This window comes from Sinocyclocheilus rhinocerous, unplaced genomic scaffold (genome assembly GCF_001515625.1).
Source record: "Sinocyclocheilus rhinocerous isolate Xijiao unplaced genomic scaffold, SAMN03320098_v1.1 scaffold730, whole genome shotgun sequence".
Lineage (NCBI taxonomy): Eukaryota > Metazoa > Chordata > Actinopteri > Cypriniformes > Cyprinidae > Sinocyclocheilus > Sinocyclocheilus rhinocerous.
Genome location: NW_015670605.1, coordinates 872,649 through 885,943, shown reverse-complemented (window position 1 = coordinate 885,943; position 13,295 = coordinate 872,649). Strand labels below are relative to the sequence as shown.

General features: G+C 36.9%; 1 protein-coding gene across 1 annotated transcript in view; it reads left to right on the top strand.

Moving 5' to 3' along the window:
• LOC107734261 (MAM domain-containing glycosylphosphatidylinositol anchor protein 1-like) overlaps window positions 1–13,295 on the top strand; it is a 137,172-nt gene that overhangs the window by 99,627 nt on the left and 24,250 nt on the right. Inside the window, exon 13 of the mRNA XM_016546175.1 lies at window positions 11,715–11,845. Coding sequence (XP_016401661.1) covers window positions 11,715–11,845 — 131 coding nt within the window. The remainder of the gene's footprint in view (window positions 1–11,714; window positions 11,846–13,295) is intronic.

Below are 13,295 nucleotides of genomic sequence, written 5' to 3'. Positions count from 1 at the left end.
CATACACAGGTTTCAAACATGGCGAAACGAAAGAGAGATGATGGTGCTGCTAGGTGGAATTATGAGATGGAGGAAAGGTTCGTGGAGCTGTGGCAACAGTACTCCTGCCTGTATGATGTGTCATCGAGGGACTACCACGACAGAACAAAGAAAGAAAAATGTTGGCGAACTATTGCGGAAGCGCTTCAGCAATGTTTACACTCTTGTTTTCGGAAGTCAGTCGCTAGTTCCGCCTTCTCGGAACATCAATCGCATTGTTAAAGACGGCACGCGATGAACGGTCGGGAAGCAACATGTAGTCTGACATGTTTCTTGTCCACGACACAAGATTTTAGGAGTCTGTAGGAAACTTTTTCCTCGTCGAAGCAGATGTGTAGTCTGAACCCGGCATAAGTACTGGCGATAATGAGGTGCACACTGCTGAACTAAATGACAAATCAATTAACAACCATGACAACTAACTAAGGGAGATTATGCAAAAATGAAAACACAGTCCAAACAGTGTGTGAGTGTGACATTCATAGTGTTACTATTTTTACTGAATTTTTGTTTTGATAAAAAAAAAAAACACAGTCAACAGTATATACTTTGCAGTGTTGAGTGAAAAGAAGTGTATGTGTGTGTGTATATATATATATATATATATATATATGTGTGTGTGTGTAATAAAGTATTTTGTATTATATTAAATGTATTAACATATATATTATTAAATATGTATATAGTCAAAAGGATTTCTCTTGCCTCATCTACCATCTTGGTTGGATATTTTTTCACTCGTCACATTGCATTATGGTATTATCTTTTATGTTAAGGAAACATGCAATGCTGCCTTAGGGGCCTTTCGCACAGGACACACTCTAGCATCCATCTGCACAACATTTTCATTGTTGTTTTATGGCGCTAAGTGGGCATCTGTGACTCTTGCCACTTCTTAAGACACCATATCAGGTTAAATTAAGTTCAACTTTTAAAAATGTGTCTTGAGACCTTATGGTCCATTCCTCTGCACTGCGTTTAGCTGTTTTTCAATGCAAGAACACGTCCTGTGTGAACAGCCTCTTAGGATTTGACCAAAAGAAGGTATCTTAAAGGGATAGTCCACCCAAAAATGAAATAGCATTTTTTTGTCCATATACAATTAAAATAAATGGGTTCCCAAATTTCCCAAAACCATTCTTCAAAATACCTCATTTTGTGTCCCACAGAAGAAAGCAAGCCATACAAGATTGGAACGAAATGAGTTGAGTAATTTTTGGGTGGGCTATGCCTTTAAGATATCTTCTTTTTTTTGGGTGGACCACCTCTTTAAAAGCAAACTCACATAAGCCTTACAGTTGCACCTAAAATTTGTTCTAATTAGGCAGCAGACTATGTTTCGGAGCAGAACCTGTGTGTCAGGCCTCCCAGAAATGTGTTTGTTTATGCAGGGTGCTATATATGTGTGGATGGCATGGATTTACTCTAGTTTGAGGACAAAAATGTCCCCAGAAATGAGCTAAATCTGACAAAAGCTCTCTTTTGGGACCTCAAAGGCATAAATGACTCATAAAAGCAGTAAATAATGCTATCTAAAAATGCAACGTGCACAGTGATTTATTAGGTGTTCCTGATGGGGTTCAAAGATCTGTGACTATCTGGCAACCACCTGTTATCACACACTCTAGTACACACTCGCACATGCAGACTTTAATTGCTCATTAATGTATAGACTTTATCACAGAAAACTCCTCCAATCAAAGTTTCGACAGTAGACCAAAAGTTCTTTGTTGTTGTTTTCTAATTTTTCAGCTTGACAAATAAAGTAACTGAACTTCCTGTTTCACCTTGCATTTTATCTGTGCTCACTCTTCAAACTTTATCAGCCCATTAACGGCTCATAAATTCTCCCCTCTCTCTCTCTCTCTCTCTCTCTCTGGCTGTCTGTCTGCTTTGCTTTCACTGTACCTCATTCTCTTTACCTGTGCATCTTCACTGTCTGTCTCCTGTTCTAATGAGATGAGCCCGTCTAATTATTTGCCAGTTGCCACTCATGACACGGGCTGGGCTCGCGGTGGGGGGCGGCTGGTGAACACAGAACGCGCTTCAATCTGTTCGGCTTTCCGAAGGCATTTTGGATTCCCTGCTGCAGGCCTGCACTGTATATTTCAAAGGATATGTTTTATTAATTCCATTGCTATTTAGGAGTCGGAGAAGACAGCAGGTCCTTAATGAAAATTAAAATTGAAAGGCGAATCACATTAATCATGATCAAAATCACTCTAGGGTGCACGCGCACGTGCACATGCACTTAACCTCATACTCAAGCTGTCTGCTAAAGCTCTCTAACTCATCATATTTGTCTCTGTCTGCTTTAAAATGAGAGTGGGCGGTTTAGCTGTGTTTTTATTTGCTGCTACAGTATAAACTACTTCCTGTGACCTTTCATTTATATCTGTGTGCTAAAATCAAGTTGGGTGGTGTCACAGTAACCAGATGACATGTTACAAAATGTAGTGAGCTGGTCACTTTTGGAGGATTTTAAGGCAAAGAATTGGAACTCTCTCAGTGTGAATGCTTCTTTCTAGAGCATATCCATCTAAAATGCAGACTGAACTGAGAAATTCTCATCAAGTCAGATTTATTATATACAGAACTTTATACAATACAGATCGATTCAAAGCAGCTTGACAGTAGTAAACAGGAAAGCAGCATCTATGTCATAAAGCAACATTATTTTAGTATTATTTATACACTATTATAGTATTTATTAAATTATATTTCGATTTAGCTTTTATTTTTATATTTTCAGTTTAAGTTTTAGCAATTGTGTTACGTGCTTTTGGCATTTTTATTCGTTTGGGGGTATCTATCTATCTATCTATCTATCTATCTACAACGTCGTGCAATTTACTCTATCAAGCAGCTGTTACAGGTTTTTTTTCTGATCAATTCAGTTATTTATAATAAAAAAATACGTAAAAAGTAATAATTCAGAAGCAAAAATGTCAATAAAACGGTTTAATATGATTCGAATATAATATTTTATCAGGTGTTTATTTGTATATGTATTTTTATGCTTATTGGAGTATTCTTTCAGTAGCTTTGCAACATGCTAACAGTAATCAAAGTGTGATGTTTGCCCCAAAAAAAAACTAAGGATGTGTGCTACAGCTAATTTCAAAGCCATTTAAACAACTACAGGGCTCGCAAAATCGCTAGCCCGACGTCCCGGGGCTGTTGTGTTTTCCATTCGGGCTACCAAAATGTATCACCGCCCTGATTCTATCTTGAGCAGTGATATAAAATTCCTTCCTTGATTTGCGTTGTTCACTAGCTTGTAGGGGTAAAACGGATCATAGTTGATCGTTTGCACGTGTTTCTAAGTCTTGCCGATTTAAACATTCAAGCGTTTTAAACCATTCACGCGCATTCGGAGCTGCGCACACTCATTCAAAACATGCACAGAGAGCCGTGTTTCAGACAATGCGTGTACACAGAATTGATTCTTCTCTCGCATATCCTTGCATCTGAATGAACACATACACCCAAAATTATCTCAAAATAACTGTCTCGGCAAGTATTCTCGTAAACACAGTCGGTTATGTCTTAAGCGATCTTAAACAGTGGTGAAAGAAATCTCAAATTCATTATTATATTGGATCCGTGCATTCGGTCTCAAAGGGGCAGCAGCCTATAAATACATGCTGTTCCATAAGCGCCACCTGCTGTCAGAGAGTGACATTTGCGTCTAATTCACAAAGCTAAAATCAAACCATTCTGTTTTTGCTTCAAATTTCGAAATTATACAATCTAATTGCAATCTAAATAACATGTATTTAGCATCTACGTTTGGATCATGATTAAAATGCAGTGTTTGCCTCTGATTTTAAATGGAAAAAGCACAGAGATAATCTCTTATATGAAGAGATTTATTTTATTTGTATTATTCAATTATTTTAATTGGGATTTGTTGAAAATGATCCGATCTGTTACTCAAAATCTGATATGATAATGCAATATGATCTGAGGCATGGGTTTTGTGATCCGTTGCACCATTACTCTCTTGACTAGTTATTTGAAGAAGAAAAGCAATCATTGAAGTTTTTTATCATGCTGATTTGTCCGCAATGAACTTCAGCCGATGTCTTTTTTTATTTTTTATTCGGGGCTACCAAAATCTGAATTATGTCTGCCCGAAGGGCTACCAGCGATTTTGAAATTTTGCAAGCCCTGAACTACTGGACTAGTCTAAAAGTAAGAAACCCTCAGAAGACAATCAACAACACTGTGTATATGCGATCCATTTGGAATAATTAATCTATGAATCAAACAGTCAAATAATTCCGGATACCTTATTATTTGATTTGTTCTTATTTACCATCAAACCATTAAAATTACAACACTGACAGCAACAAAAGCAGCAGATGTGCTGAATGAAAATGCAAATTCACTCTCTGACATTAGGTGGCGCTTTTGGACAAGCAGAAACACAGTAGTTACCATGGTTACCCCTGTAAACAAAACAGTGCTGTGCTGATAAACACTATTTTATTAGGCATTATACAGAGATAACCTGAAAAAAAGGCAACAAAACCTTTCTGAAGAAAGTCAGTTCCCTTTCATTCATAATGTTTCCCCCTTTAAACCGAAATAAAATGAATTTGTTATCCACTCCAGATATCCACTTTTCAAAATAATGGACTAAATTTTGACTAGTCGGCTATTCTCGCACATCCCTACCCAAAACCATCTAGCTTGACCAGACTGGGTGACCTTAGGCTGGTTTAAATCGTTTTTATCTGCAAGCTGGTCTCTGTCCTACACGTGACTGGTGGCAGTAATCTTCTATAGGCTGAATGCTGGCGTGATTTCTGCTGATTACGGCCTGTGTACACTAATCTGCTAATCATTAGTCTGTGCATTGGCATGTGGGCGGCACTGTGGGCACAGAAGCTAAACTGAGAGTGAGGCACAGCTGGCTCGACTCTCATTACATGAGACGCCCTACTGAGAGACAGACGTCCTTGTTAGTAATCTTAATATGTAGGACTGTGTTAGCCACTCTATGCTGGCCGTAAATTACAACCTCATTAGCAGAATGAGAGCTTAGACTTTTATTTGCGCCACTGTGCTTGCATTAGATTTGATTATATCCCAATTATCAAATGTAGAGATTAGCTCTACGTTGGCTATGCGACACTAACATTACATTCAACAGAGCTAATTCAGTACATTGACACTTTAGCCTTGTGCTATTTGCAGACTTTCCACTCTTCCTTATAAGAGTGAAATATGAGTATAAATGTACACAACACCATAGGAGTCGTGTCTTATAATGAATGATCTTCACATACATGGAGACACAGCATGTAGTGTTTAACATCTGTGTGTGTGTGTGTGTGTGTGTGTGTGTGTTTGGAGTATATTCAGTTATCTGGAGGCTTGTCTCTGTTTGATGGTCCTACAGAAAGAGCTTTGCATTACTTGACTGGACCAATAAATCTTTACTAGTAGAGAGACAGAGACATTCCCTCTCTATATTTCTGGATGGGTTTATCTGATTAGAGGGAGGTGGCATGTATTCGACTTGTTTTTGACGACTTGATCATTGGGTTTCTAGGTGCTGTTTTTATTTTATTTTAATTAGCATCAGAATTTGTGTATCATGCAGTTTGTCTCTCTTTTAAATGAAGTTTTTTTAGTTGTTATATTTAATAATTATAATTCTTATATCCTCTTGTTTTTTCCCTCTCTCTCTCTCTCTCTCTCTCTCTCTCTCTCTCTGTCTCTCTCTCTCTCTCTCTCTTTATGTTTATTTATTTATTGTTACTCTTTGAGTAAATGGTCAGGGCTTACCATGAACAAAGTGCTATTAGGCTAATGAACAATACATTAGATTAACATGCAGCCCTGAAAATGTGTCAGTTAAATTGTCCATTTCGATTTCATGTTGCCTTTTTCGTGTCATTCGCCTTCCTCTCCACACTGTAAAGACTAGGCGATCACCCTCTACAATCGCAGTAGTCTGTTCAATTTTTCATCAAGAGCAACACAATAGCATGTTCTATTAGACTGCAAGGTTATTAGGCTTTAAGTTCATTACAAAGTAGTTCAGCAGCCAGTGGATCCATTAGAGCAGAAGTCAATCACAGCAGCAGTCAGTCCATTAGATCCTTCACTCATTAAAGCATCAGAATGTGACCCTACTGCTGTTACTGGATGACAGCGGCACTTCTTGTGTTTCTTCAGTCATTGTCGTGATTTAGTGATGCACACACTTTATATGGTACAAGAATGAATGGCTCGTTTGTTTAGACAGCCTGTATTCATTGTCTTTCATCTCTCAGGAATACTTGACTCTGATTGGTTAATCATAGCCTTCTGCAGTCAAATATGTAAGGGATAGCCTTACATACAGCTAGCTGCTTTCAAACAATGTTATTTTAGTATGTTTAATATAGTAGTATAGTAAGTATTATTATTAATAATTATTTTGAATGAGGTTTCATTTTTTATTTTAGTATAGGTCTTAATAATTTTATGTTTGTGTGTCTGTGTGTGTTTTAGTAGGTTTATTAAAAGGAAACTAGCTTGGCTACTAGCTGAAATATAGTGCCCTCCACTAATATTGGCACCCTTGGTAAATATGAGCAAAGGTGTCTGTGAAAATAAATCTGCATCGTTTATCCTTTTGATCTTTCATTCAAACATTTCACAAAATTCTAACCTATCATTGAAGTAAAACAATAGAAAGTGGGGTGAAAATCTCACTGACATGAAATCAGAGACCATTGCTTCATTCAGAATCTCTCCAGATCCTTCAGATTCCCAGCTCAATGTTGGTGGTGCTTCTCTTCAGTTCACCCCATTCATTTTCTATAGGGTTCAGGTCAGAGGACTTGGATTGCCATGGCAGAAGCTTCATTTTGAAGGATCCAGAAGGATCATTGTCCTGATGGAAGATCTAAACATGGCCCATTATAAGATTTCTAACAGAGGCAGTCAGGTTCAGATTTTTTATCTGTTGGTAATTGATAGAATCCATGATGCCATGTATCTGAACAAGATGTATATATATTGACTAACTGAAATATTTAATGAAAGTATAGCTTAAAGATTTAAAATGCTTTCAAGAAAACAAACAGCACAGAAAAAGCTAACTCTGTACCACACATGGTTTGTGTGTGCTTTTAATTGCCTGCCACGTTCAACTTTCCCACTCAACCTCCATCTTCTGCTCATTACAGAGATGAATGAGTGTTTGGATGTGTTTGACCTGTGTCAAGGTTAGCCAAGGGCCTCTGATGTTGTCGTTCTCTGGCAGCACAGAGGTCCGATTGGGGCCTTAGGTCTTTACTGCAGCCTGTCCTTACATACAGTACACAACCACGATTGTTTCTTTTAAAGGGTTGGTTAGCTTTTTATAAGTGCCTGCTCATTGTTCACTACGGTTTACGAGTTAAGTGTGTGTAATCACCTTAAAGATGCACCAGCACACAATTTGTGTTTGTTTATCAGCCAGCGAGCAGCTCTTCAGTGTGATTGGGCTCATTGAAACGTGGCGGATGCTTTTAGCCTGGGCAGCGAGCTAATAGTGAGGCTCTGATACAGCACGCCGTTCCTGTTAAAGGCTCCCTGATTTTCCTCAAATTGCTCTTATTACTGTAATACCTGTACAGTAATGACACATGCTGACACTATTGTAGTGACTTTCCCTTTTAAACAACAACAACAACAAAAATGGTCATGGTACAGCATACAGTGATGTGTAGTAATGGTATAGTACAGTATACTATGGTACTGAACGGTTACTCCAGATGGTGTCAAAAAACACATTGTTATACCATGCTACTTTTGTGTTAGAGGTTATTAGTATTATACGTTTTTTTGTTAGTGTTATAATGGCATTATTCAGATGTATGACCTTGTACAATACAAATGGCTTTCTAGCTCAAAATTAGACATTCATATTGCTACCAAAAAGAGTGTTTGAGTCTAAAGGTAAATTTGAAAATTTAAGGTCACAATTAAACTTTTTTGACATTTATACAAGACATTCCTCAAAACTTAAATAAAGTAAGAAAGTAAGGATTGGAGTGACTAGAAATATTGTCCCTCATTGCTCTGATACAGCACGCCGTTCCTGTTAAAGGCTCCCTGATTTTCCTCAAATTGCTCTTATTACTGTAATACCTGTACAGTAATGACACATGCTGACACTATTGTAGTGACTTTCCCTTTTAAACAACAACAACAACAAAAATGGTCATGGTACAGCATACAGTGATGTGTAGTAATGGTATAGTACAGTATACTATGGTACTGAACGGTTACTCCAGATGGTGTCAAAAAACACATTGTTATACCATGCTACTTTTGTGTTAGAGGTTATTAGTATTATACGTTTTTTTGTTAGTGTTATAATGGCATTATTCAGATGTATGACCTTGTACAATACAAATGGCTTTCTAGGTCAAAATTAGACATTCATATTGCTACCAAAAAGAGTGTTTGAGTCTAAAGGTAAATTTGAAAATTTAAGGTCACAATGAAACTTTTTTGACATTTATACAAGACATTCCTCAAAACTTAAATAAAGTAAGAAAGTAAGGATTGGAGTAACTAGAAATATTGTCCCTCATTTGTATATATCTTTAGATAGAAGTGTTTGCTAAATGAATCAATGTAAATATAAATCAGCTAATTAATGACATTAATGCATTCTTTTCTGTAAAAGTCCTTTCAAAATATGGATTGAGAAAAGTGGTATACCAGTAGAAAACAATACCATTCATAATTTTGTTCAAAACCTTTTTTTAAATAAATGCTGTTCTTTTGAACTTTGTATTCATACAAAAATATGAAGCAGCACAACTGTTTCCAACATTGATAATAATAAGAAACGTTTCTTAAGCTGCAAATCGGCATATTAGAATGATTTCTGAAGGATCGTGTGACTGGAGTAATGATGCTGAAAATTCAGCTTTACATCACAGAAATAAGTTACATTTTAATATGCATAAAAAAAACAATAAAAAAAAAGTTATTTTAAATTGTAATAATATTTCACAATATTACTGTTTTTACTGCATAAAAAGTGCAGCCATGGTGAGCATAAGAGACTTCTTTCAAAAACATAAAAATCTTATCCCAAACTTTTGAATGGTAGTGCATATATTTTTCAAATTTTGGGTGCCATTATTTGGACAAACAGCTGATCCCATCCTAAATTTACGGTGTTGGTTGAAGCGATGACACATCAGGTAATTCACATGTTCATAATGCCGCAATGTCTTACAGCACTACAAATGTATGAGATAGGAGAAAGTTGACAGAAAGCAACATTAGCTTTAAATAAGAATTAGCTGTCTAAGGCTCTATACTGAAATTAATTATGTAGCTGTGTCTGGACTGATGTATTGGCGGTCAGTATCTGCTGATATTGCTCAGACAGCTTTAGCTGAGTTTATTAGGACTTGTTTTGTACTTTGAGCGATCCACTTTGTCACAGTACCATCTGTTTGCTTTGTTAATGTTGCTGTGTGCCACTTCTCTTCTGTGTTATTCATTTATATCTGCTGTTCCTGAATAAGTAAAGATGTGAAGCCTGGTTAGTTGGCTGGACCCGTCTGCATTTATCTATGAGTGCATGTAATGAGCAGCATATAGACTCTGTGGGAGAAAGTTTTGAAACATAGTGAATATATATACAGTATATATATATATATATATATATATATGAAAATGTGTGTGTGTGTGTTATTGTTCAGAGCCAATGCTTCATTTGAGCCACTACAAAAGTTTTTATCTCTCTCTCTCTCTCTCTCTGTCTCTTTCTCCCTAACTTTCTGTTCCAAAGTGCAACTGAATTATATATTGGTTTCCCTTAAGCACAAAGTCAGAGTAATAATTTAATGCATGAGTCATAAAGGTGCCACTTGGCCTCAGTGCCTTCCATCATCTGTGTGTGTGTGTACTTGTGTTCAGTGTCTGTGACAGATTTCAATAATGACGTTCATAATAAACGCTGTGTGTGTAAGATGCCTCTGCTTTGTTGTCTGTCACCTATCAATTCGTGTCGATAAAGTAAAATAGAGTAAATCCTGTATAGTATTGCATAAAGCAAGTAGTGCATACACTTGTAGCTGTTATGTATCTTTGTAAGTCATTGTAAGCCCTCTTGAGGCACGCGCAAGCCCCCCCCCCCATTATAAAAAAAACAAGTGGGCTACCCCAAAGTCCACGTTATAGTTCGAACACTGCTGTGGAGAGTTGTGTTTCTGGAGCTGATCTATCACACATCAGTCTCAGACTACAAACCCACAGATTGTCTGATGAATATAGATCAATTTATCATGATGGCACATCCTGGTTTTCAAGACAAGCAGTTTTTAGTGGTGACTTTGAGCAGCACTGCACTTTTAATGATCTGATGAACATTATGTATTTTATGAGTGTTAAACAAAGTTATTATAAAGTTATGCCTATGGTTCATAGTAGAGTACAACGTGTAACAGGTTGTTGAATACACATTCTCAAATCCATAATTCAAAAATTCTAAAGCTTAAAAAATAAAAGTAAAAAAAATGCTCTTTTCAGCAGCAGAATGTTTAAATACCCAATTTCAAGTAATAATATTTGACGTCACAATTTTTTTTTATACTCAGAAATTGGTAGTAAATTTAAGAAATAATTAGAAAGAAATGGCAAGTAACACATTGAATTGAACATGGTATTTTAAAGTAAAAAGACTGAAATAGTATTTTCTTGAAAAACATACTCCAATGATGAAAAATTTTTTTTTTTTACAGTGTACTTTATTGCTTCATTTTTATTTCATATTTCAAACCGTACCAGTGCGTTCTGCTCTAAAAAAATGGTGGAAACAATTTTCACTTGCAAATTGCTAGAAAATTTCACAATTAATTACGTGAAATGGCAAGCAACACATTGACTTAAACATGAAATTTCAAAACAAAAAGACTGAAATAGTATTTTCTTGTAAAACATAAGCTTTGTTTTATTTGCAGCTTTGAAAAATCCTTTTTTTACAGTGTGCTGTGAGACTTGGTCGTGTTAGATCAACGGTCATGTATTTGACCTTATATTTGTCACAGTAGTAAAGTCGTTGTTTGTGCAATCCCTCAGAGATATGCTAATCTACTCACACCAGCGGCGGGTCACTGAGGTCTTATTAGAGCAGAAGCAATGATCTGTCATAACGTGTGTCAAATCCTGAGTTTGTCCTGATTCACTGATCCTGATGGACTTTGATCTGCAGTAATTATTTGGAAACGGTGTTTGAATTCCACATACAGTACATTTTCTGGAGTGCTAAAATAACTTTTTTTCTGGGGTGTTAAAAGAACATGCCATTGTTGCCACTATTTTTTTGTTTGTAAGAAATTATTTTATCTATTGCATATAAAAATTCCATCTCAGAATCACAAGGTCCAGTCTGATTGATTATGATTATGAAAATTCTCAAATAGCGGATCTACTGTTTTCTGTGCTGATTTTTGAGTACGTGTGTAGATAAAGGATTTGTTTGATTTCAGAAATGTTGTGCATGTCTCATTTGTCATCATGAAGTTATATTATGCTTATATTTGCATTTTTATGGCCAGACTGCAAAGTCGACCAATAGTCAAAAGTAATATGCCATCTGCAGAAGTGCTTGTATAGCCCAAGTGTCACAGTTCCGCTGACCTCTGTTTTCTGTGCGTCTGCAGGTACACTCAATGTTCTCACGAGGGTGAAGAGCATCGCCACTGTGGATTCTGCAGTCTGGTCTCTCTCCGGACACCAGGGGCCCGAATGGAGGAAGGCGGATGCTGAGATCTATCCGAGCGGACCCTTCCAGGTATGACTGTGTTTATGTGCAGGTGTGTGTATGAGAGTTTGTATGCAAACACATTGTATGCAAATGTGTCTTCTGATCTGTGTGTGAGTATGTGTGTGTGTGTTATGCACATGTGGCTGTGTGAGTATATTTTCTATAGCACACATGTGGACGGGGATATATCAAATATTTATGATATATGCATGATGCTTTTGGTAGTGATGTTTTCTTTTTAATGCAATTAGAGCAATTGGATTGATATTTATCTATTATTTTTTACTTATTTTGTGCAGTCCATGTTGGCAGGTGTGATATGTCTGCACATGCGTGAGTGTTTGTGTGTGGTTAGAGGGTCTGTGGGGGGATGATTGAGGAAGTGCTGAGTCGTGCTCTACTGCTCTCCTCTGGACCTGTGTTTCTGCTGAGTTGAGCTCTCAGCACAACAGCTGCAAAGACCAGGAGACGTTTTACTGCTCATCACAGAGGAGAAAAGGTGCTAGAGAGAGAAAATGACAAATTGAAAGAGCTTGAAGAGCAGGGCTGAAAAAAGAGAGATTTATACAGCGAAGAAAACTGAGAAGGGCAGAAAAGGATGAACACCACATGCAATAGGGATGGAAGGGGATTTTCAGGGGAAAAAGGGAGAGTTTACAGGTAAATGGGACACACTTAAATCTGGGCTCATTGGTCCTGGTCTTGTCAGATTATTTTACCCTCATTCTTTCTACACTACTGCTTAAAAGCGACAAGAAATTGCATTTGACTTTCATAATGGGACAAATTTCCAGGTGAAACTGAATATTCAGTGGGAAACAATGTAGGACAGGGCTGAATCTTATCCTTTTGGGATTTGATTGGATCAGGAAATATAGGCTATGTTATTTATTAATATTTTTTGGCTTCACCCAAGTGGATTATAACTGCAGAAAAAAAGTTGTTTCATAGGTGGACAACAATATTACATTTTGATGAAGATTATGAAAGCATGTAGAGCAATATAAACTGATGCATCATGCACAGTAAGACCAGGATCACTAGGTTTATTTTCTTAGTTGACATTTCCAGTTTTGTTGTGCCCCAGTTTTATTTTAGTATTATCACTACTATTATATTTTGTAATATTATTTTAATATATTAAATTTATATATATATATTGTTTTTATTTGAATTTTAGTTAAAGATGTAGTAGTTTTGTGTTTTTGACATTTTTAGTAGTTTATAGTATTATTGTAACGGGGCTGACAAGACGTGAGACGTGCGGATCCATATGCAAGCTTTATTAACATGAGAGGAGGTCAGAAACACAGGCAGGGTCGAACGGTGGCAAACGTCTCGGTTACGTATGGTAACCCTCGTTCCCTGAAGGAGGGAACGGAGACGTCACGTCGGATGACCGACGAATTGGGATCTTGCTTAGAGAGACCAATCTACTTCGAGTGTAAACTAAACGAGCCAATGCACATTGGCATGC